Source organism: Apostichopus japonicus, chromosome 9 (genome assembly GCF_037975245.1).
Source record: "Apostichopus japonicus isolate 1M-3 chromosome 9, ASM3797524v1, whole genome shotgun sequence".
In the NCBI taxonomy this organism is placed as follows: Eukaryota; Metazoa; Echinodermata; class Holothuroidea; order Aspidochirotida; family Stichopodidae; genus Apostichopus; species Apostichopus japonicus.
The window spans coordinates 29,380,807-29,406,033 of NC_092569.1; the positions used below are offsets into that span (position 1 = coordinate 29,380,807).

Below are 25,227 nucleotides of genomic sequence, written 5' to 3' on the forward strand. Positions count from 1 at the left end.
ATTTACATCTACACTGACTGTAAATGATGAAGAAAAGCTTTTCGTCATATATATAAGATATTGAATCGAAGAAGCTAGTTACGAATTTTGAATAGGTACTTTTATATCAGTTATTAACCTCTCTTTTAATGAAAGTTATTTATATTAGTCAGCAGGGGAGTATCTAGAGCTTCCTTTTATGCGTAGAGCTACGTTTTAGTTGTAGCTATAAGCGGTTCATGTAACAGTTGCCCGCAGTTATCAGGGGGTCCTGAGCGTCGGTTCCCAACAGTTTTAGCCAACGGATGAAATCTGCCAGTCAGGTTTTTGGATGTATTATTAAATGAGTGCCAGCATGCCTACGACATTTTGTTATATCGCTGACAGTGGCGTAACCAGAGGTAGAAGGATGGTTGCCCCTCCCACACACACACAAAACATTTTTTTAGGGACGACAACTGGGACGGCAAAGAAAATAGCCAAAAGAGAAATAAATATCTCTCATACATAATACTTCACCGCGTGAAGGGCTTCGCAGGAGGTTTCCCTCTCTAGCTATAGGCCTACGTAGCACAGAAATAGGTTTCTCTTAACAAGTTGAGTCGATAATTGTTACATCTAGTCAAAGTTCCGTGAGTTGTATGACACTGGATTGTCTTTAATAAGAAAAAAACACATGTCCATATGGATCACTGAGAAAGTAGATAAATTCGTATTTGTAACTGTTTTAGATTTAATATATGCAAGGCCGTAGCCACTGGGACCGCGGAAAAACAAACACGACCTCTATTATATTTTATAACGCATTAACATAACTTTAAAGGTTCTTAACATAATGGAAATTATGGCATTAATTTCTTCTAAGCACTCTAACCGATACAATATTATCTCAAAGGTGGGGGACACTCCCATGCCCTTAGGCCACACCCCACTGCTAAGATCCCTCCACAGGACAGAAGTCAGCACAATTTTGTGCCCCTCCGTCTAACATTTGAATTGAATTTCGTAACAGAGGGTAGAGACGTTTAATTCCCATCCAAAAAATACCAGTACACGCGGCAAGTTAACTTAGTATTGTAGTTATGCAGAAGTACACGCACAATCTGCGAACTGTCTGAAATAGTACAGTATTAGTTAATCGAACCTTGTATTGCCAATGCCAGACATATTTAAAAACAAAATTAAATTCATACACTTTTCAACTAAAGGGATGTATTCCACGGCAGTACTTAATCTTTTAGCTAACTCTTTGTATTATATCAGACAAAAATACAGTGGAACTTTTGAGATACGTTCGGGTGAAGAAATGAAAACTTTTGATACCAGTCTAAATTTTAAAATGAAATGTCGTACTTTAAGGTTTGAGCATAGTCAGTGGAAATTATGAAATAATGTAGTTGGAATTTTAGATAAGTCTTGATACAATACGTCAAACTGTCGAAGTATTCCTCGTCATTTCCGGGATGACTATAGTTGCTCGAAAACTTACTCTTAGAAAAATGAGTTCTCGAAGGCCTTGACTTTGGATACCATATCAGAATTTGACACCTAAAAGTTGAAACATATTTGGCAATTTTTGTTGATGAACATGGCCCATGAAATTGTGCCGATTTCAGCTAGGCTATTCGGGCCCGAATTGGATCTACATTCCCCTTGAAAAGGAGAACTTACGCCCTGCACTTACATTACACGTTTATATTCGTTGTTATGCATTAGGACTGGAAGTTGCGCCAAAGAATTTAGATAAGTTAACTTTACATTTTAGCCTATTTGAATCTTCAATAATGCATGAACAAACTTACATTCAATCACATGCAGTGATAAACATTCAATATATATAATTTTTATATCCATAATTTGAGAGCGATGTAAATTTTTATCATCTTCATATAAATGTACTAACAGTTAAAGGGGGCTAAACTTGTGGAGAAAACTCTTTAAATCCCAGCCAGTAAAAAGTAGATTTATTTACAAATCGAGGGATTTGCATTGGAATGGTTATATTGATATGAACTATATCATTTATGTTACACTGCTATGTTTTCTTTAATATCATAAACAGTAATTTCCATCATTGTGTAGACGTGGAGTTAGATTATCCATCTTATCCACCTTATCAATCTTTTAGGGTTCAGAAGTCACACTCTTTGTTTATTATTGAACTTCTTATTTTAATTTGTGGCTAATAGAGGGCAGTAGAGCTGGGGGAGAGAAGCGGAAGAGGAAGCAATGAAGGCCCAAGAGGCTATAAAACAAGCTAAGAATGCGAAAGAGAGACGAGTGGCTGAGAAGGCTGAAAAGGGTACAATTTAAGCAAACCAAATGTAATCAAAGAAGAGGAATTAATTAGCATTTTACTAGTTTGTAAAAAGTTTATATTTATTAGTTGGTAATAATATCTAAAATAGGCTATTAAAACACCAAACTACAAACAAACCCCACTCAAAGCGAAAACAAATCGAGGCATAGCATAGAAAAGCAAAGTATGGGATTTCGTTTTAATCAAGAATATATAAAGAGAACCAGATTTTCAAAATGCCCTCTAGATTTCCTCAGGTGATATATCTGCTATACGCAAAGGTAGAGCAAGCTATGCATGAACAATTTACGCAAGATTTCAAAGGTGAGGTGGTATCGAAAAGATAATTCTACATTTCTCCGACTGAGTTAGATAGGAGTAAGGTCCTTTATGGAAGGTCATTGCGGTGAATAAAGGATGTTATAAAGGGGGAGGTGAAGCTTAGGGGTGATTGAAGGCCACTTCAAAGTCAAGGGATTATGGGGATTAAGAACACCCCCACCCCCTCCCCATGAAGAGTTAAATGTTGAAACGGGTGCAATCTCCAGGTAAATTTAGTGTATAAATAACTGGGCCCGAATTCGGTATAATCGTAAAATAAATACTGTTACCTTTTTTGAGAGAGGTTGAAAAGACACACAAGGGTAAGGGTTATAATTCTTATCCATTTCCCCACCGCACTGAATGTAAACGTACCCCAACGGAAAGATAGAGGTAAGAGGGGAGGCCATACACTCTTTAACATGTTTTAATTGCCGAAGGTATGGATCTAAAAGTTTACTGCTGTCATTAATATAGGTCCAATAATGGCCAATCATTTTCAAAAGTAAAAATTCTTTTGTTCCAGAATTTTTGAGTAGATTTGATAAATGTTCCAGATTTTTTTAGTAGTGTGACGTTGACATAGCCATATCTTAATTAATAACTAATTCACGCAATGATAAATTAAAGAAGAATTCAACGTGACCGACACTGTACTGTATACTTCTTATAGTTTATTCGGAAATTCCACATTATTGCAATTTCTCAACATTTTTATAATTTTCAATGACCATAACATAAATAAATGAATTAATTGTCACATAAATTAGATATCAAAATGTAGACGTATATCTGGGTCTATTCATAGTTACGTCCTGCTGCTCTAAACAGAGATGAGAGCCAAATTCCTCGATAATACAATGTTACATTAGTACACTCTGTTATATAGACCACTCCGTAATCAGAACTGTTTATGTCTGCACTGGTCGTATTTTCATATCTGCATATTGTAGGCCGCAGTTGTATCCACTAAGGTTAGTCCAGTATATGTTCGTTCCTTGAGTTGAGCCGTCGTAGTCTCCGTTGAGGTGAGAATAGGCGCAAATAGCACACCTGCTGCTTCCGTAAGGGAAATAATCGCAATAATATTCACTAGTGCGGCAATAAGAATAACTATAATAATAATAATAATAATAATAATAACCGAACCACCAGGCTCCTTGGTGCTTCTCAGCGCAGTCAAAATCACTCCACTCATCATTGTCTTCACCACGTGTGCTGAATGGTTTGTTGTTGCTAAACGACATAGCATCATAACCTACGTATTCGAGAAAGAAAACAAACTTCAAATGTTACGTGCACTGTATCTTGCCGTATTTTATATGACTTATTGTTAATATTAGCACTTTTCTAGTAATCTGTGGTGATACCACTTCAGATTATTATATGCAATTTCACAGAGGTTTTCTACGTGTGTTTGGTAAATTTCTCAAGTTTGTACCCTGCAAACACTTGTTTATTACGAATATTACCGATAACTAGCCGTAAGGTGTAATTTATATTATTGTATTTGACACTCATTAGCAATCAATATATTGTTCTAAATTTCCAAAATTTTATTCAAAAATAGACACGGCATATTGTTTGTTTGTTTTTTAGCTTATTATTTTCATCTGCTCATTAATTAGATAGTAAGTTTATTGTTCAGCGATTAGTGCCAGTAATAGTAAACTTTCTTACAAAATTATTTTCCAATGTCTCAAAAATTAGATACTTTCGGGGTGCAAAGTTAAAACAATTTATTCATACAAAACGATGAATCTACCTAGACTGTTTCAAAGCTACATTCCATCAATATTTGTGCAAGCTATGAAACTTCTTCCTGTCTACGTGGCTGTTTTTGCACTGATCATGTGACTATCACGCAGTAGGCTAAGTTGTGGTTTATAACTCTCCTGTTACGTTATCGGTTATTTTTGTTTTTGTTGTTTTGCTAAAATCATGCTTACTAATGTGTGTAAAAATAACATAATTGTTTCATGTGTATTTGTTAATGGTGTCATCGGTGCATCATCATTTATGTCAATGTCCACACAAATCACGAAGTTCAATTTAAGAGAGGCAATGACCTTCTTTCGTTGGCACTGTCAGTGAGACTGATCACAGAGGACTATTTGAAAAATTAAATATGTCACTGCTTATGTGTATATATATATATATATATATATACATACATACACATAAGCAGTGACATGTTATATATATATATATATATATATATATTTAATATGTTACATATTTTAATTTGTATATGATTGATGTTCAATGTGAAAAGGTTAAGAAATAAAATGGCCAGTATAGGTTATTTACTATTTTTTCAGAATGTGTAGATTTCGCACCTAGACATACGCTACGAGAGCAATGGTTGTTGGATAGGATGTGTGAATATGTAAATTAGGCTATTAAATACATTTCAGGTTCAATATGAAGTTTCATTGATAAGTGACTAAATGCTAAGGAAACAGGATAAATGCTCTCTCACTCATGGATATATTTAGCTACCTGCCTTTTACGCTTAATTACCATGTTTCGTGAGTTATTTGCATTAATTATTTCACAACAACTAAATATTTATGTGGATATACCTTCCAATATTTTAATGAATTATTTGCCAACAAACATCTGTTAGATCATGTGTTAAAACATGCAGATATGCTTTTACTGTAAAACAATGACGAACGTAGAGAATGTCATTGTTATTTGTTAGAATGCATGTAATTAGTAAATGGCAAATAATGATACCAATAAAATACAGAGTTGCTTACCTGCATTTCCACTATATGATCCAATTGATAGTCGGTATTTGTCCGCATCGTCACTGATGCTAAAGGAGGAATAGAGGGCGTAATACGATGAACTTCTTGAATCGGTGAGGTCTATCCGAAGACTGTACGTTTTTTGGTTTGTAATTGCGTGTATGTAATCATTACCGAGCCAATGATCACGAGTAGGATCTTCAAATCCGGTCTTGTATTCAGCCCAGGTACGAGAAATTAACAGCGGCGCTTGATCGTCGCTGAATGACCTATGAGCATAAAGAGAAATTTACATGTAACAGGAGTAAGTGAAAATATGTAATGTGTCTTCCACAATCTCGCAGAACAAATGAATTCAGAAACAAGACACTTAACTGGTTTAAATATTCGTGCACAACTCACCGTCCATCCTCCTCCGTTACTTTCCATCTCACAGTAAACCTGAATACCGCTTGGCAAACCATCAGGGTAAATGGTGTAAACTCCATCACTGCGCGTACTGGACACATACAGCTCGTAGCAATCTTTTGCAATCACGCGGGTGCACGTCACTCCGTCTCCTTCGTAGCCATCATTACAGTAACATTTACGGTCACCGTTCCTCGTATCACAGGTTGCGTGAGCACTGCACCGGTAACTCTCATCTATAAGCCGGTTGTTCCTACAAGTTGATTTTCGTGTACATCTTGAATTAGCGTAAAACTGGCCCTCCTAATTTAAGATATTCAGTGAGGAAAAAAATGAATTACGAATTTGCTGTTGTCACAATGAAATGTACAGGATTTCAACGGTAAATGACAAACGCAAAATTCCCCTTGACTGATATAGTGGAAGGTAAGAACCTTGATGAAAGTTGTAAGAGGTATTGATAACGACTTCAAAGAAGGGGGCCTAGTTATTCGTCATTAAGAATAATATCCGTTTAAATGTTGCATTCAACAAATTATTTCGATATTTTCGATACATTAGGCCTGCAATTAGTTCATACTGCAAAACTGTTGTAAGGTGTATCAATACATTTTTGTGTTGTGTTTAAAAAGGGGTTGCACACCCGTATAAGAGAAGTGTTATGCTTCCCGACTAAATGTAGTACATCCCTCGACTGACAGTTTGGCTCGACTGGCGTCGGGAGTGGGTCCATGGTCTCGCTTAACCGCGATGCGAACGCTACTTGGTTATTTGTAAATGTAATACGATACTCAACAAGTTTAAATAGTAAAAGGATTCTTTCTAATTATATGGAAAATGAATTAAAAGCAAATCATATAAAATTTCATAACAGAACCTTACTGACCCTTAACACACTTCCTTTGTCAGCAACGAAGCAGTTGTGGGTGCACGTCACTCCGTCCCCTTGGTAGTTTGGATTGCAGTAACATTTACGGACACCGTTCCTCGTATCACAGGTTGCGTGTTCACTACACCGGTAACTCTCATCTATAAGACGGTTGTTTCTACAAGTTGATTTTCGTGAACATCCTAGATTAGCCTGAAACTGGCCCTCCTAAGTTAGATATTTAGTGAAAATACTAATAAATGAATTATGAATTGCAGGTGTGAGAGTGTAATGTACCGCATGACAAATGCAAAATTCCCCTCGATTGATTTATGTAAAGGTATGAAGCTTTAAGAAAGTTTTATGAGATCTTGATACCGACTCCAAAAAGGTGGCCTAGGGATTCGCATTGAAAAATAAATAGCCGTTAAATGTTGCATTCAACAACTTATTTTGATATTTTCGATACATTAGGCTTGCAATTGGTTCTAACTGTAAATTGTGGTAAGAAGTATGTATGCATTTTTGTGAAAGGTTGATAAAAGGCGTTGCACAACCGTGGGAGAAGTCTTATGCTTTCCGACTATGTAGTATATCCTTCGACTGACAGATTTGTCTGGACTGGCTTCGGAAGTAAGGTCACCTCTGCCCAACTGCGATGCAAGCGCTATTCAGTTATCTCTAAATGTAATGCGATAACCAACAAGTTTAAGTAGATATAGGTTTCCTTTGCATTATATGGACCATGAACTATGAGAAAAAGTATTTAAAATGCAATTACAGAACCGTACTGACCGTTAATACACTTCCTCTGTCAGCAACGAAGCAGTTGTGGGTGCACGTCACTCCGTCCCCTTGGTAGTTTGGATCGCAGAAACATTTACGGACACCGTTCCTCGTATCACAGGTTGCGTGTTCACTACACTGGTAACTACTATCTACAAGCCGGTTGTTCCTACAAGTTGATTTTCGTGTACATCTTGAATTAGCGTAAAACTGGCCCTCCTAATGTAAGATATTCAGTAAAATAAATGAATTATGAATTTGCTGTTGTCACAATGAAATGTACAGGATTTCCACGTTGTATGACCAAACAAAATTCCCCTCAACTGATGTATGTAAAGGTATGAACTTGGATGGAAGTTTTATGAGGTCTTGATACCAACTCCGAAGTAGGGGGGATAGGGATTCGCCTTCAAATAGGTAGCTGCTAAATGTTGCATTCAAGGGTTTATTGCGACTATACATGAGCAGGATAACTATTTCTAACTGCAAGACTGTGATAAGCAGTATCCATGAATGTTTGTGAAAGGTTTATCAAGTAGTTGCACATCCGTGTAGGAGTGGTCTAATGTTTCCCGGCTAAATTTAATACATCCCTCGACTGACAGTTTTGTCTGGACTGGTGTCGGAAGTGAGGTCCCAGACCCCAGCTCAACCGCGATGGAAGCGCTAGTCATTTACATCTAAATGTAATGCGATAACCAACAAGTTTAAGTAGTAAAAAGTATCCTTCTAATTATATGGACGATGAAATATGAGAAAAGTATTTAAAATGCCATTACAGAACCTTACTGACCCTTAATACACTTCCTTTGTCAGCAACGAAGCAGTTGTGGGTGCATGTCATTCCGTCCCCGTGGTAGTTTTGATCGCAGTAACATTTACGGACACCGGTCCTCGTATCGCAGATTGCGTGTTCACTACACTGGTAACTCTCATCTATAAGCCGGTTGTTCCTACAAGTTGATTTTCGTGTACATCTTGAATTAGGGTGAAACTGGCCCTCCTAAGTTAGATATTCAGTAAAAAAAACAAAGTGAATATACGCATTTGCAGTTGTCACAATGAAATGTACAATATTTTAACGTTGTATGACTAATGCAAAATGACTGATATAGGTATGGGTATGATCCTTCAAGAAAGTTTCATGAGGTCTTGATACCAAATCCAAAGTAGGGAAGGGGGTGTAGGAATTCGTCATTAACAAAAATAGCCGTCAAATGATGCATACAACAACTTATTTCGATATTTTCGATACATTAGGCCTGCAATTAGTTCATACTGCAAGACTGTGGTAAGGTGTATCTATAAATTTTTGTGTAAGGTTTATGAAGGGGTTGCACACCCGTAAAGGAGAAGTGTTATGCTTCCCGACTAAATGTAGTACATCCCTCGACTGACAGTTTTGTCTGGACTGGCGTCGGGAGTGGGTCCATAATCTGGGTTAATCGCGATGCGAACGCTACTTGGATATTTGTTAATGTATTGCGATACTCAACAAGTTTAAATAGTAAAAGGATTCTTTCTAATTATATGGAAAATTAATTAAAAGCAAATCTTATAAAATTTCATAACAGATTGTACTGACCCTTAATACACTTCCTTTGTCAGCAACGAAGCAGTTGTGGGTGCACGTCACTCCGTCCCCATGGTAGTTTTGATTGCAGTAACATTTACGGACACCGGTCCTCGTATCACAGGTTGCGTGTTCACTACACTGGTAACTCTCTTCTATAAGACGGTTGTTCATACAAGTTGATTTTCGTGTACATCCTGAATTAGCGTGAAACTGGTCCTCCTAAGTTAAATATTTAGTGAAAATACCAATAAATGAATTATGAATTGCAGGTGTTAGAGTGTAATGTACCGCATGACAAATGCAAAATTCCCCTCGATGGATTTAGGTAAAGGTATGAAACTTTAAGAAATTTTGATAAGGTCTTGATACCGACTCCAAAGAAGTTGGCCTAGGGATTCGCATTGAAAACAAATAGCCGTTAAATGTTGCATTCAACAACTTATTCGATATTTTCGATACATTAGGCTTGCAATTGGTTCTAACTTGGATACTGTGGTAGGAAGTATGTATACTTTTTTTTTGAAATGTTTATAAAGGGGTTGCACACCCGTATAGGAGTGGTCTTATGCTTCCCGCTTAAGTTTAATACATCCCTCGACACATCTTGTATTGATGTAAAAACTGCCCTCCTAATTTAAGATATTCAGCAAAACAAAACTAATAAATAAATTATGAATTTGCGGTTTTAACATTGAAATGTACGGAATTTCAACGGTGGGTGGCCAATCCTCTCAACCGCGATTCGTATACTTCTCGGTTATATGTTAATGTAATGCAATGATCAACAAGTTTAAATAGTAAATGGTTTCCTTTTACTTATATTGAACATTAATTAAAAGTAAATCATTTAAATTGAAACAACCATACTGACCGTTAATACACTTCCTTTGTCAGCAACGAAGCAGTTGCATTGGTTCAGAGGGATGCATTGTTCTTCCTGTCTCAGATAATCACCGACACAAACACATTGCTCTGTTTCTCTACGAGATGTAGCCGAGATGCAAGTGTCAGGGTCATCACAAGTCCTCTCACATATCTCATTGCTAAATATCTCATTAGCCGGACACCGTTCAGGGATTATTCCTAGAGAACAGGACAGAATAAAATGTAAATAATAGTAACCGGTATCAGACACGAAGTATAAGACACGTGGCAAAGAATAGTTTTTGTCATTCCTTCAATACTATCAATACTATACAATGGCTATCAGAACGTTACTGAAAAGAAACATACCTTCAGAAGCATTTTGAATTAATCTAGAATATTTTAAATCATCTAGTGGTCGTTCCGTAGTCACATTAATGTTAATATAAATTCAGCATTACGAGATAACAACCCATCCTTTATTGAACAACTGGTTTGAAACCAAATAGTCATATCCTATTTCTGTTCACAGTTTCTCTCGGTGTTAGTTAACTGCTTTCTGAAAACAATGATAATTAATAACAGCATCGAATCATTTGCGTTGGTTGTTCTGATCAAACTGGGAGACGTAACTGTTTTAAGTGTAAACGTTCTGTTGTCCAAACGTTAGATACTGTTTCTTGTTCAGAGCCAAGATAAGAGTTAAGTACGAAGCAGTCTTACAGTAAGTGTGTAATTACACTTTGGCCAGAATAAACAATTAAGTTTAAACACGTTTACATTTTAAATTTAATAAACGATCACAATTATTTTTAATTTTTGGCTTTAAATTTAATAAGAATGTAAAAGACACTTACCATCTGATTTTACGAATGTACCTAAACTAGAGATATGATATTTCCCCCATTCATCTGAGATTCGAAACTTGTCGTATGTAACATAGTAAGTATCTCCAGCAACGTTCTCAAAGTCCATTCGCAGTTGGTACCGCTTTTGATTTGTTAAGACGGTAATTTTCTCATTTCCGATCCAAAACTCACTTCCTAGAAAGCCAAAGCCATTTCTGAATTCTTTCCAATTTCTATTAAAATTGACAGAATCCGATCTTCGTCGCTGTAATACCTACAACGAATATCAAAGAAGTCAAGCTTTGACTAGGACGTTATTAAAAATGTATTATTCTTTCCTTCCTGCAATGCGATTAGTTGCTAACAGTTACAACAGAGAAAAAAAACTTATAATTTCTAATTTTACTTCGTAGTGTGGGCTGGAGGTTTACAGTTTTCTTAGAAGATGAACCACAGTGTACTTAATTTCAAAATAAATAAATTAATTGATTCATATTTCGTTTCGAAAAAAAATATCAAAATTATGAAATAACCATTTTGTATGAAATCGGTACATATTCGTCTATGCAAAATTGAATACATTTGTACAAAACTAGTTAAAGTTGAAAAGGAGAAATCAAGTAAACACCCATACCGTCCATCCACCACTATCAAGATCATTATCACAGTAAGCCTCAAACGGTTCCGGATAGCCATCTGGTTTAATAAGGAACACTCCAGATGTATTGTGGGTAGAGGAACAGGTATTCGATACTTCTTTGCAATCCCTCGGATACGCTGGTTGTTGAAAAACAAAGTATGATATACCTTTATGGAAAGGAAAACAAAGTAAAAATGTTATTGCAATTGAAAATTCAGTTCAATTAATGAATATATCGCCTTTGATTATATGTCAATTGTTATAGACATGGATTAGTTACTATGAGAGTAAGATAATAGGTCAGTTTTTATACCAATTATTACTCAACTACCATATAAAGGGAAGATATAGCGACTAAATCAAATACAGTAATCGTCATTTAATTCATATATGTTTTGAAGCATTGGTTCTCAGTCTGCAATGGAAATTGATTTTGCATCAAGTTTCCGTAGTTATCAATCATATCCAAGTTTGATCAAAAGACTCATGAAAAAAGTCAAATTCCATTTAACTTACCTGGAAAAAAAATAGATGTAGCACGTAGAACATGACATGATCAAAATATACGGCTCAGAGGAAATCAATGTTATAATATATGTTAGGAAATGGTGGCACGATTGAAAAACAAAACGTCTAGAGCGACCATTAAATAACCTTGAACATTCCAAGCCTTTCAATTTGTCCAACTGATGTGTTAACGTTTATAATACATAGGTGATATAACTTACAGAGGTTGCTTCTTATTATAACGTAAATCATATAACATTACAATTACACCTACCTGAAGATCTTCCCTCGGCACTGACGATTACCTGTGTAATAATAGACATTTCTGAATACATTACAAGACATACAGAGTATTGCAATCAACACTAAGCAGGATCAGATTAAATCTAATGTTAATGTATAATGAACCAGTTCGAGGGAAAGGAAGAGCATTTCGAGAACTTGTCCCAAAAAATGTTATATTAAAACAAGTAATGTCGATTTGAACTATGGTAAATTCTCCTGATCACCACTTTATATGATTTGCTTGTTTTTTCTATATTCCATATCTGATTTACAGGTCAATGATTACTTACAGAGTGCAACTTTCTTCCAGGAAGCATTAGATTGGCATTTTCCACTCTCGTACATGATATGCAAGCTAACGCGAGAGAACAAAGGCAATAGCCGGCTGCTTGAATAAACTGCTTTGTTGCTTAATGCAGACAGATGTTCTTTGTTCATGTTATATTTTGACATAAGAACATTTCAGACATGAGTTGTAACGCATTTGTGTTTGACAGTCCATCATAACGGGTATGGATCATAAGCTATTCTTTCTGGAATACAATTACTGTTTTTTGATACTTACCGTGCACATGAAACACTGCGAATTAAAGGTGCCATTTTACTTGTAAGGTAAGTGCATAGACATATACCATTATACCTTACTAAATAAACAAGTGAAGCAGCACTGTAGAAGCTCAGCTAAGCTTCTATTTGATAAGTTTGTTTCAAGTGTTGTGCAGATATCCTGAATATTGGTTTTGGCCGATATCCGATATTACAATCCCAATATCGGCCCATATTCCGATATTTTAAACAGCAATAATGATGGTCAAACTACACGTTAAGTCTTGCTTTAATACATACAGTATCATAATTATAATCGACTGTCTTAAGTTATTGTCGTTTTTCACAACTCAAACGCAGTAACAGCTTATTTAACTATCATTTGCTGAAAAAAGGGCATATTCTATAACATGTTTCCTATCCTAAATAAACGATTACATTTCCCACCAAGTTGATATGCATGGAATTATGTGCTATCATTTTGTGTGTGTAAAAACACAAGCCTAGACTTCCTGTTTCTTCTGTTGCACTATTCGTTACTCTGTTTGACCAACTATGTGCAACACTTAGGCTGCAAGTCTTATACAAACTGCCTTCAAATGGAGCCACGAATTTCTTAGCAAAAGTGACATCATGTCACGAATAAGCTCATTTAATGTAGAAAAGACAGGAGCATTTCCCGGCTAAGAACTTTAACTACTCCTTGTGTTTAACTTTTTCTACGATTTTCTAATTACCGTAGACAATTATGTCCTTCCATTAGCCGGCTATACTAACAGCTAAGCCTAGCCAAAATTAGCAAGTGCTTCGTGTTTGAAATATTTCGTAAACCAGTCGACAACAAATTGTGATAAGCAAACTTGATTCTCAAACTAAAATCTTTTCTTTACCCATTGCTGTTTCACAGAATGCATACATGATACTCTTTGCAGCTTTTGAAAGGTACATAATGAGTTAGTAGGGGGTTTCCATGTGATAAAACTTTTATTCTCAGCCTAAGACTCAGAAGCACTGTGCAAGTTAGTGTGATAGGCTACTACAAGTCATATACATATAGTTCCATAAGTTACTTCTTACATTGTGTTACACCCCGGTGCATTTTTCGTAGGTCTGAATATGCCATATTTACAACTTTGCTTGTGCAAAATGTTTCTTGGACTCTTGCCAAGAATATTTGCAAGGGCAAAACAGTGAAATTTATTTTAAAGCGCGACAGAGACTGCTTTTTACGGGCTATAAGAAGCGTTAAGTGGCCTGACTGGTCCGTTTATATCTATAAATATAAATCAGAACTGCTTGTTTGACAAGCTGATCGGCATATTGGCCACTGGCTATGAATCGAAATCGAAACTGAGGCTAAAATTGTTGAGAACATTGCAAAAACAAGAAGTGGCTTTGTTATGGAAAAAAAAGTTCAAAATCGGTTTGCCGTTATCGGCATTGGGCCTTAGTTTCATGATGCCGATATGCCGCCGATATCACAAACTATTATTGGCGCAACACTAGTTTTGATTGGAAATATTTTGAGCAGTTTTATCCATATTTTTGTTCGTAAGGTATCAGTCATAGGTTAAATAACGATGTCAGTACCTTATGCCGTATGCTCCTTCTTAGCAGACATAGGCCTAGTTTTTTACAATGTTAGAAATTTGTAATACTTGAAATGGTAACTCCGAAATGTAAGACAACAACATTAAAAGCTAAATCAACATATTCACTTGGTATAGAAGAAAAATAAAGATTTAACGTTAAAATTGTGTCATCTACAACATGATGATAACATTACATAGTGTGTCATTGCTCTCGTAACAGTAGAGAAGGGTCGGAAGCAGCTTAAACAAATACATTTTTTCTTGTTTGGTAACTCCGAATAATACTAATATAGACAGGTTAGAACAGCCAAGCACATTACAATTCAAATTTTATGAAATGACGATGATGTCTGTCAAGACAAAAACATAATGTATAGCATTTCCAGTACATGAAGTGAATCTAGACAATTCTCTGAATAACCAGAAGAAAAAAAAACAAGCTGTAAAACATTCCTGGAAGTTTAACAGTTCTCTGATGTTTTCTTCTCCATCAAATTTGTGAAAATTCTTGAAAACAATGTTTTCACATGGGTCATCTTGTCAATAGTTTTAACACGTCGAACAGGTCAAGGGTTACTTTTGGCACAATTTAGTATCCTTCTAGAAGAATATGGCCATTAGATACAAGACTATGGTATCACATTTACCTAAAGTTATAAATTATAAAATCTACATAATCGAAATCATTACGTGGATTGATTTGAGCTATTTAGGAGTACATTTTATACTTTGCTGTTGCCAAAAGAGTAAAGTACACAATATAATACAATCTCTACAAAGAGATTGAAGCGTAACGGGGAGGGAGGGGGCGGGAGATATATTTTTATCGTCGAATATGTTATTCTGGAAGCAACGCCTTACACTGTTTGAGACGTTACTGCTGTCTCTGTACACTACATTGTATTTATAATCACAGAATGCTAAATATCACATGCCGTATTTTCCCTTTATAAAATGCTGGTGCGAACTATTGCCAGAACATATCATTTGGAGGAATTCAATTTGATATCTTTTAACATACTACCATACATGGAGTAGTTATAAGTGTTACGACATTACTTTCCAGTTTTTGCAACATGTTAGAAAAGAGACATTTAAATACAGTGTGATATATTTAATGTTTAATTTTTACAAATCTATCATCAATGTCCATTTTAAGTATTGGGAGAGTTCACTTTTGGATACTGAACTACATTACAACTTACATGTTACTGTTAAACGACAAACGAAACTTTAAGTTATTTAGCCACATGGTATAATAAAGGGAAGGTGTGAGTCGTGTGGGAAGGAGGAAGTCATAAAAGACAGCGAAGAGGGAGAGTATGGGTGGGGATCGGTGACTACTCCCATCGCATACATGTTTTGGAGATAGAGTACATTTTCAGTAGGAGAGTATGTATATCTGTCTTTCTCGTAGCAGTTTATTTCCAGATTATACATTGCCACTAAATGAACTATTTCTCACAGTTGTAGTTAATATATGCATCAATTTTTTAATCCTGTAATATTCCAAAATTTGACTAAAACATCACTTTGGATTGTCATTAAAATGTTGGTGAATTTGATTACGTCAATTTTTTTTTCTATAAAAATGAAATATAATTTACAGCTTACAGATTTATCCTAACTTGAACTTAAACAAAAAACTAAAGACAAAACAAGAAACCATGTTTTAAAGAATTCCTGATCAACATAACTTTGCAATTAAAATTGAAGAGTATAATTATTTAAGTACAAGCCACCAGAATAAGAATCATGTTAGCTTTAAGGTGTTAGAAATGTTCTCTGCATCTACACTGAGTTATTCCTCTAGGAATATGGCCTTTAGTGATTTTCTTATGATAGGGTGAAATTGTAGTTTTACTTTGTCCTAAATATGGCTTATACACTTTAATGTAACAAAAGGGATTAAATGGAAGAAAACATACAAATCTTCCGTGAAATTTGATTTATTTGATAAGGCATTACATAGTTTTCAAACAGTTTTCTTTTTCTTACTATTTGTCTGGATTGGTGGCACAAAGAATAAAGAAACATTCTACTACAAATTTTATTTTGACTATGGTTCAAAAACTGATTTTTTTCAATATAAATCAAATGCAATTTACATTTTGTTGAGAAAGCTCTCGCTCCAATTATGTTGTATTACTAATTCTCTACGTTGATTTAACTGTTATAGATTAATCCTTATTGGAAGTAAAAAACAAAAAACAAAGCAATAACAAAACTAAAGCCGGAACAATAAACAATGTTTTAAAGAATTCCTGATCAACATAACTTTGCATTTAAGATTGAAGAGTATATTTATTTAGGTACAAGCAGCTAGAATAAGAATCAGGTTATTTTTAAAGTGTTAAAATGTTTTCGGCTTGTACAATGAATAAATTTCCTAATAATATGGCCTTTAGTGGTTTCCTTATGATAGAGTGAAGTTGTAGCTTTACTAAGTCTAAAATATGGCTTATTCTTGATACTATAATGCAACAAAGGGGATTTAATGGATGGAAACATACAAATCTTCCTTGAAATTGAATCATTTGATGAGGCATTTACATAGTTCTTAAACAGTTTTCTTTTTCTTACTTTTTGTCTGGATTGGTGGCACAAAGAATAAAGAAACATTCTACTACAAATTTTATTTTGACTATGATTCCAAAGTTTTTTTTTTCAATAAAAATCAAATGCAATTTACATTTTGTTGAGAAAGCTCTCGCTCCAATTATGTTGTACTACTTATTCTCTACGTTGCTTTAACTGTTATAGATTAATCCTTATTGGAAGTAAAAAAAAAAAAAAAACAAGAACAAAACTAAAGACAGAACAAAAAAACATGTTTTAAAGAATTTCTGATCGACATAACTTTGCATTTAAAATTAAAGAGTGCAATTATTTAAGTACAAGCAGCCAGAATAAGAATCGGGTTATTTTTAAACTGTTAAAATGTTCTCGGCTTGTACACTGAATTATTTCCCTAGTAATATAGCCTTTAGTGGTTTCTTATAATAGACTGAAGTTGTAGTTATACTATGTCTTAGAATATGGCTAATTCTTGATACTATAATGTAACAAAAGGGATTTAATGGAAGAAAACATACAAATCTTCCGTGAAATTGATTTATTTGATAATGCATTTACATACTTTTTAAATAGCTTTCTTTTTCTAACCTCATGTCGGTATTGATGGCACAAAGACTAAAGAAAAAGATTTTTATTTAGATTATGACTTTAAACATATAACTATTATCCACCTTTAAAATTCACATTGCACTGTAAAGATTGGTTTGAAACTTAAATAATTTGAACGACACAACCTAAACTATGTACAAAGCTAATGATTAGTTTACATCATTCAAATGACTCGAAAAGGTAAATCAAATGTTACAAAAATGGCAATTTAAAAGCTCTCATAAAAACTCTAAACGCAGAAGTAACGCCTATGACATTAAAAGGTGCCTTTGTGGGTTTTTTTTAATTCTATTTTATTCAATTACAGATCGTGTAATAACAATACTATAAGAAAACAATGCTCTTACAATAATATTACTTGTCATTACCATCACCAAATCGCTACTGCTTACTAGACTTCAACGATTTTGAAATTTAAAAGGCATGCGATAGAGATGTTTTTTTTTTTAACTTTGTCGTTTCAAGTCAAATAAATGAACATGTCTGACATTTTTTGCTCTTATGTCAATAATCTTTTAAAAATTGCGGTTAACACAAGTGTATTTATCAAGATAAGAAAGCGGAATATTGGGATAATATTTCCTGGGAATTACTAACAATATAAAGCCTGAAGGAAAAAGAGAAACACGGAAAGAGAAAATTGGAAGCTAGCCACTACAATCGCTGTAGACATTTTTCATGATCGCGTACCATATAATTTTTGCGTAAAGGCAATTAAAAGCCACAACGTAGCATCTGAAAACAGCCGTTGCACTCACAAATATTGTATGTGTACTTTTCTTGCTTTGTTGAAGTATATTTTTCTTTGATATTTCGTTCTGCTTAGTTTATTATTTTCAGCATTTAATTTCCTAAATGTCCCTTTTTTTATTTTCCATAAATTAGTTTTAAATGAGATTGACGTGTTTACCAGTTAGTTTTAATGTTATTCAACCTTGTTTCATTGAACATGTACATGTACAAAATAGGAATCGTAATATTTATGTCTTCAAAATACATTTCAAAACATGTTTACTTTTTGTTGTAGACTATTTGTCACATAATGCTACTTTAATAACGATATTATTAACGTAATATGATGTAAGCATGTAAAGGAAGTAACATTTAGGTGCTCTTAAGAAATTGTAAAGATGCAAATGTTAGGTTTGGATGATAGTTTACAGCAATATTATCACACTTAAAACTGAGCATTGCTTTAAATGTGATTAAACCTGAGTCGATCTTGCCACACTTTTAAAGTTATACATATCTTTTTGAAAAGGATGTTCCTTATCGTTAAAAATTTTGTTCACAGTAGTTATCCAACTGTTTGACTATTTGAAATGGAAGTTAATTAAACAGCTTTGTGGTTAGATTATTACATAGAAATGTTTTGCTTTTAGATAAGCCAACGCAAATTTTGCTTTAATGTATTCATAAGAATAATTTGAACAACAACAAGCAATACAGTGTCCGTTTTGGAAATCATATCAAAATAACAGACCTGACAAAAGAAGTTGCCTCTTTACAAATGGATATCAAGTTATTCGTATGTAATGTATGTCAAATATTAAAAAAGAAGCAAGGCATTAAATAAATAAAAACATTGGAAACGTTTTTACCGTACAAAGAGTACCGAGTATTGCTCTGTATCGACAGAGAATCTGATTATTGGATTTTATCAGGGAGACAAATTTTAACATATGAATCTAGAAATAACTGAATACTATACTTAAGTATTAAGTTTTTTCCAAAAAAAAATCATGGAGAATGAATTCATGAGCTAGAATATAACACATGTGAATTTAAACTCAGTAATTCATAATATGAAATGAAGGAGTGTTGTAACGTATTGATATGTATCTGTGAAAGGTAGGGTTGGCTATTGGAGGTTATTTAAAGGATATGTGGAGAAAGATATACTCACAGTTTGAAAAGAAACTGCTTTTTCCCTACCATATCACGAAACGTGGTTTACTTTTAAACATTGGTGTGTAGCGAAAACCGATTGAGATGTTTGAGTTAGCTTTCTTAAGTATTTTACACGTTAGCAAAGTGTAGAGAATACAGTATTTAGGCATAGGAAAACCAGTTATAACTATTTTAGCCTTTTTTTTGTTAACGCAATATGTGTGGTTAAATTAAAAGTCGAAACATTGTTGTCCTATCGCGAAGTTAAAAAATGTGAGTATATTTAATTGAAGGCCTTCTTATTGAATAAATCAGGATGCTAACACTTCAGTTTGTCACATCATTTAATATTAACAGAGTAAGCTCAACAACACACTAACGCAAGTTATGTTACTTTAGAAACAGTCAGAAGATATTCAATGGTAAAATACAAAATATATTTAATAATAGAAAGACTTACCATTTCTGTTCCAAACGAGTTCCATATCGTCAAAACAGTAAAACAAACTTTGACAAACTTCTCCATTTTTTCGGGTTTGTATAAATGTTACGCAAAAATATATTCGATGAAGTGCAAGATGCCAAATGACACAGCGTATCTATTCAGGGGTTACCAACACCTTATTGGAATGACCGCAGTAGTATGGATGTCCATTAATGCCATTATTTTATTTGAAATATAATTTGGTGAACAGCTTATACAAATGTACTGCACATCTGTAGTATCCGTAGGCTTGTATGTAAATATGACTATTCGACATGCGCAATCAAACTTAATATTATTCAGAGCTATTTATATCTTGAACATTCAGTATATAGTACAGTAAGCTTAGGTTGCATGGTGTTGAATTGTCCTTGATCCGATAAATACAGCAAAACACCTAGTGTATATTTATTGACTATCGTGCATCTATTTCCAAGGACAGCAATGATATTGTAATTCAATAATAGTAAAATGTCTTTTGTTTTTAAAACGAATATCAATTACGGTGGTCACTTATATTTAATGTTACATCTAGTGTGGTTCATATAGTTAAGTCTTTTGTAGTTGAATGTCGAAATAATGACGTCAATGATTCCAAGCCGATGAAAAGAGAAGGAATGATGATTTGCTTGTTAAGAACCCTTTATGAGTGATTAACTTAGCTAAGTTACTACACTTTTACGTTGGAAGGCAAAAATAAAGAAGAATAAAAAAGACAGGAAGTGATTCTACTAATCAGCACTATATAACATGCATGAACTAGTACAATACATCTTATATGCCGTGAAATGTACGGTATGATCTATTCTATACTATCAATATATATGTACAAATATCTAATTTACACATTTTGGAAAATGTCGATGATTTGAAGCGGTAAGCTATATAAACAATACTTCCTTGTCTATGATGCCTACGTCACACCCTGTTTGCGGAATCGAGCATCCTCACATCTGATTGAATAAACATGTCAGCTATTTTGCTGGGCTTTGATTCAATTATTGACGGCAAGATTAACATCCATACTGGCTGTAAATTGTGTAGAAAAGCTTTTCGTCATATATATAAGATATTGAATCTAAGAGATTTTAAGCACTTTTGCATAGGTACTTTGATATTAGATAAAAACCTCTCTTTTAATGAAATTAATTTATATTAATCAGCAGGGGAGTAGCTAGAGCTTCTTTTTAAGCGTAGAGCTACGTTATAGTTGAACTATAGGCGGTTTTCATTTAACCGTTGCCCACAGTTATCAGAGGGTCTTGAGCGTTGGTTCCCAACAGTTTTAGCCAACGTTTGAATCTGCCAGTCGGGTTTTTGGATGAATTATTGAAAGAGTGCCAGCGTACGTACGAAATTTTGCTATTTCGCTGACAGTGGCGTAGCCAGATGTGGAAGGATAGTTTCTACTCCCACACACACACACAAAACATTTTTAGGGACGATAACTGAGACGGCAAAGAAAATAGCCAAAAGAGAAATAAATAGCTCTCATACTCATATATGATACTGGAGAGGCTACTTGATTTTACAGCAACGCTTGGAGTACTTCTCAGAAGGTTTCCCTCTCTAGCTATGGGCCTACGTAGCACAGAAAGAGGTTTCTCTTATCAAGTTGAGTCAGTAATTGATACTTCTAGTCAAAGTTCCGTGAGTCGTATGACACTGGATTGTCTTAAATAAGAAAAAACACACATGTCCATTTGGATCACCTGGAAAGTATATAAATTCGTATACTTTCACTCATTTACTATTTGGCATTTGTAACTGTATTAGATTTAATATAGGCAAGGCCGTAGCCACTGGGACCACGGGAAAACAAACCTGACCTTTATTTTCTTGCAAATGGTTAGCATTTTATAACGCATTAACACAACTTTAAATGTTCTTAATATAATGGGAATGATGGCATTATTTTCTTCTAAGCACTGTAACCGAGACAATATTATCTCAAAGGTGAGGGGACACTCCAACTTAGGCCACACCCCACTCCTAACATCCCTCCACAGGACAGAAGTCAGCACATTTTTTGGCCCCTCCACCTAACATTTGAATTGATTTTCGTAACAGAGGGTAGAGACTTTTAATTCCCATGCGAATGAATATCAGTACACGAGGCAAGTTAACTTAGTATTGTAGTTATGCAGTAGTACACGCACAATCTGTGAACTGTCTGAAATAGTACAGTATTAGTTAAATCGAAACTTGTATTGCCAATGCCAGACATGCAAATACAAAAACAAAATTCATACACTTCTCAACTATAGAGATGTATTCCACGGCAGTACTAAACCTTTCAGCTAACTCTTTATATTATGTCAGTAGAAAATTGGAACTTTTGGGATACGTTGGGTTTAAGAAATGAAACCTTTTATAACCGTCGAAATTTTGAAATAAAATGTCGTACTTTAAGGTTTTAGCGTAAACAGTGGAAGTTATGAAATAACGTACTTGAAGTTTTAGATAAGTCTTGATCCAATACGTCAAACTTTCGAAGTAATCCTTGCCATTCCGGGGTGACTATAGTTGCACGAAAACTTACTCTTAGATAAATTAATTTTCGAAGGCCTTGACTTTGAATACCATATCAGAATTTGACACCTAAAAGCTGATATATATTTGGCAATATCTGTGGATGAACATGGCCCACATAATAAACCAATTGCTTCAAGTAAAACAAAAAAGGCAACTTAACAACCTTGGGAAATCGCAGAGTTGTCAGAAATTGTGTCGATCTCAGCTGGGCTATTCGGGCCCGAATTGGATCTACATTCCCATTGAAAAGGGAGTATTTACGCCCCTGTACTTACATAGCACGTTTATATTCGTTGTGATGCATTAGGACTATTAAAATAATTCATGAATAAACTAACATTAAATCACATGCAGTGATAAATATTCAATCACATCTTTTATCCATAATTTGAGAGCGATGTAAATTTATATCATCTTCATATAAATGTATTAAATGTTAAAAGAGGTAAAACTTGTGGGTAGAAACTGTTTAAATCCCAGCCAGTAAAAAGCAGAATAATTTACAAATCGAGGGATTTGCATTGGTATGATTATATTGATATGAACTATATCATCTATGTTACACTGCTATGTTTTCTTTAATATCATAAACAGCAATTTCCATCATAGTATAGACGTGCAGTTAGATTTACCTTATCCATCTTTACGTTTCAGTAGTCAAACTCTTTGTTTGTTATTTACTTCTTGTTTTAATTTGTGTCTAATAGAGGGCAGCAGATGTGGAAAGAGAAGCGGAAGAGGAAGCAAGGAAGGCTCAAGATGCTATAAAACAAGCCAAGAATGCGAAAGAGAGACGAGTGGCTGAGGAGGCTGAACAAGGTGCAATTTAAGCAAACCAAATGTAATCAAAGAAGAGGAATTAATTAGCATTTTAGTAGTTTGTAAATAGTTTATATTTATAAGTTTGGTAGAAAATATATAAAATATGCTATAAAACACAAAAAACAACAAAAAAACCCCACTCAAAGCGGAAAACAAAACGAGGAATAACATAGAAAAGCAAAGCATGGGATTTTGTTTTAATCATGAATATAGTATCCTGAAATGAGGTTATCTTCAGACAATATTTTCACAGAAATACATTTTAAAGGTGCAAAGAGGATATGTCCTTTTCCTTCTGTCAAAAGAACAAAGCGTTTTTGAAGTCTTACCGGAGTGCTTCATAGCTACTAAACATTGGTCACATAGTTAGAGAGTTGACCCTGAAGACTGTACAAATAATAAGTGAAATTTTTGTGAAGATATATTATTCATAATTGTTTTTTCATGTTTTCATTATTGATTGCAGAAGAAAAACATGAAATATGGTGACCTAGCTGAAGAATGCTGAAACCTTTCTGAAATGGTTCCCAACGAGAGATGGTGAGTTGTTAATTTTCATGATAGTAAAGTAATATTTTGATTCTGATAGCAATAGTTTGTTCATATGTTTGACCTGGGATCAGGGAACAAAGATAATTGAGAAAGAAAACCAAAAGCCAAAAGCTTCAAAGCCTTGTTTGTCATCTCAGAGTTTCTTTAAATATTACTTTTTTTTTTTAAAGATGTGTAATTTTTATTTTTCATACATCTCTTCAATTTACTTTTTGCTGCAACTTAAGCTTTTTTATTAAGCATTAGCTTTGTTTTATTTAATAATTTGTTGTTGTATTTTTCTGCTACTTTTCCCTCCATCTTATAGTTTCTTTGTTCTTTATTTATTACGTTTTTGCTATTTGTTTAAACTTGTTTTACTTTTAAGGACCTGGGGGGGGGGGAGGGGGGTTAGCACCTTTCCTAACCGAGTTTTACCCTAGTGTCAAACGTTAAAAAGGAAAGGGGTGCTTGAACCTGTAACCTTTGGAGTACAGTCCTGTGCCTTACTGACTGAGCTATCCAGGTTTTAGTTGGATGTCAGTTCAGAGGCTACTGTATTCTTTGCTGTTACACTACTACAACAAAACTGGAACTTGTGTTTAACAAAATGTAAGAAACTCTTTGAGAGATCTTTGATATAAAATATACGTTATTTTACAGGATGTTAGTCTTGAGAACCTCTACATTCCAGTTTACAGATGTTTAACATTCATATTAATACAGTTGACAGTACGAAACATTACTGGTGCACATTGTTAGAGACAGTGTCAAAGGGCAAATGATTGCAACTTTGTGTAGTATGGTGAGGTGTGGGGGTGAGGGTGAGGGGTTGGGCAGATATTTTGTCGAGTTTGAGGCTGACATGACTTTATGTTATAAATGGGGGTGACTGTAAACGTAATTCAAGAAGAGAGATGCATCATCAGTCTAATGAACAAACTCATTAAGGTGAAAGGTAAATCGACTTTTTGCAGTTTGCTATTCATGTAAAGTTCCTTAAAATTCTGATATATATTTCAGATAGTAATCATATAAATATTCCATTTTATCATAAAACAGTCGTCAGCAACGGAAGAAGATGTCCTGGAGCGTGAGAGGCAAAGGGCAGAAAGAATCACTCCAACTGAGTTAAAAGGAGGACATAAAAAAAAATTAAGACAGAAATGACTTCTGGATCTCTAACCATTACCATCTGAGTCAAATCAGCTCACATTAGTAAGTTGGTTAGCTACAGAATGCTTCTGGTATGCATTATTGGTCACCTTGATATCCAAAGATATTTCTTTCCATCTTAAAGGATCTCACTAAGCTATCGAACATGTCATGTTGATTTGTCTGAAGGCGGAGCTGGATGAGTGATTGCCTCAAAGTGCAGTTTCACATGATGAAAAGCATGTTTAAGAAAAAACAAGTTAAGGTGCTTAACTTAAAACAGTTTCTTAGCCTTTCAAATTCCTAGAAATGTTTCAAACGATGATTTTTCAATAATCACGTAAAAACA

The 25,227-nt window shown here is 34.4% G+C and overlaps 1 protein-coding gene and 1 long non-coding RNA gene across 2 annotated transcripts; one reads left to right on the forward strand and one right to left on the reverse strand.

The window, feature by feature from the left end:
• Nucleotides 1-2,436: 2,436 nt before the first annotated feature.
• On the reverse strand, nucleotides 2,437-19,917 carry LOC139974286 (uncharacterized). Its single transcript, XM_071981313.1, has 11 exons — nucleotides 19,812-19,917; nucleotides 12,127-12,157; nucleotides 11,340-11,512; nucleotides 10,715-10,979; nucleotides 9,865-10,076; nucleotides 9,003-9,212; nucleotides 7,427-7,636; nucleotides 6,650-6,859; nucleotides 5,758-6,066; nucleotides 5,365-5,624; nucleotides 2,437-3,857 (listed from the first exon to the last, which is right to left on the reverse strand). The coding sequence occupies exons 1-10, from the start codon at nucleotides 19,875-19,877 to the stop codon at nucleotides 5,574-5,576; spliced, it is 1,737 nt and encodes a 578-aa protein (XP_071837414.1). The 5' UTR covers nucleotides 19,878-19,917; the 3' UTR covers nucleotides 2,437-3,857; nucleotides 5,365-5,573.
• Nucleotides 12,131-24,876, forward strand: LOC139974293 (uncharacterized). The gene is made up of 4 exons (XR_011795432.1): nucleotides 12,131-12,749; nucleotides 23,078-23,189; nucleotides 23,659-23,732; nucleotides 24,786-24,876. It is a non-coding gene; the product is annotated as an uncharacterized lncRNA (long non-coding RNA).
• Nucleotides 24,877-25,227: the final 351 nt, after the last annotated feature.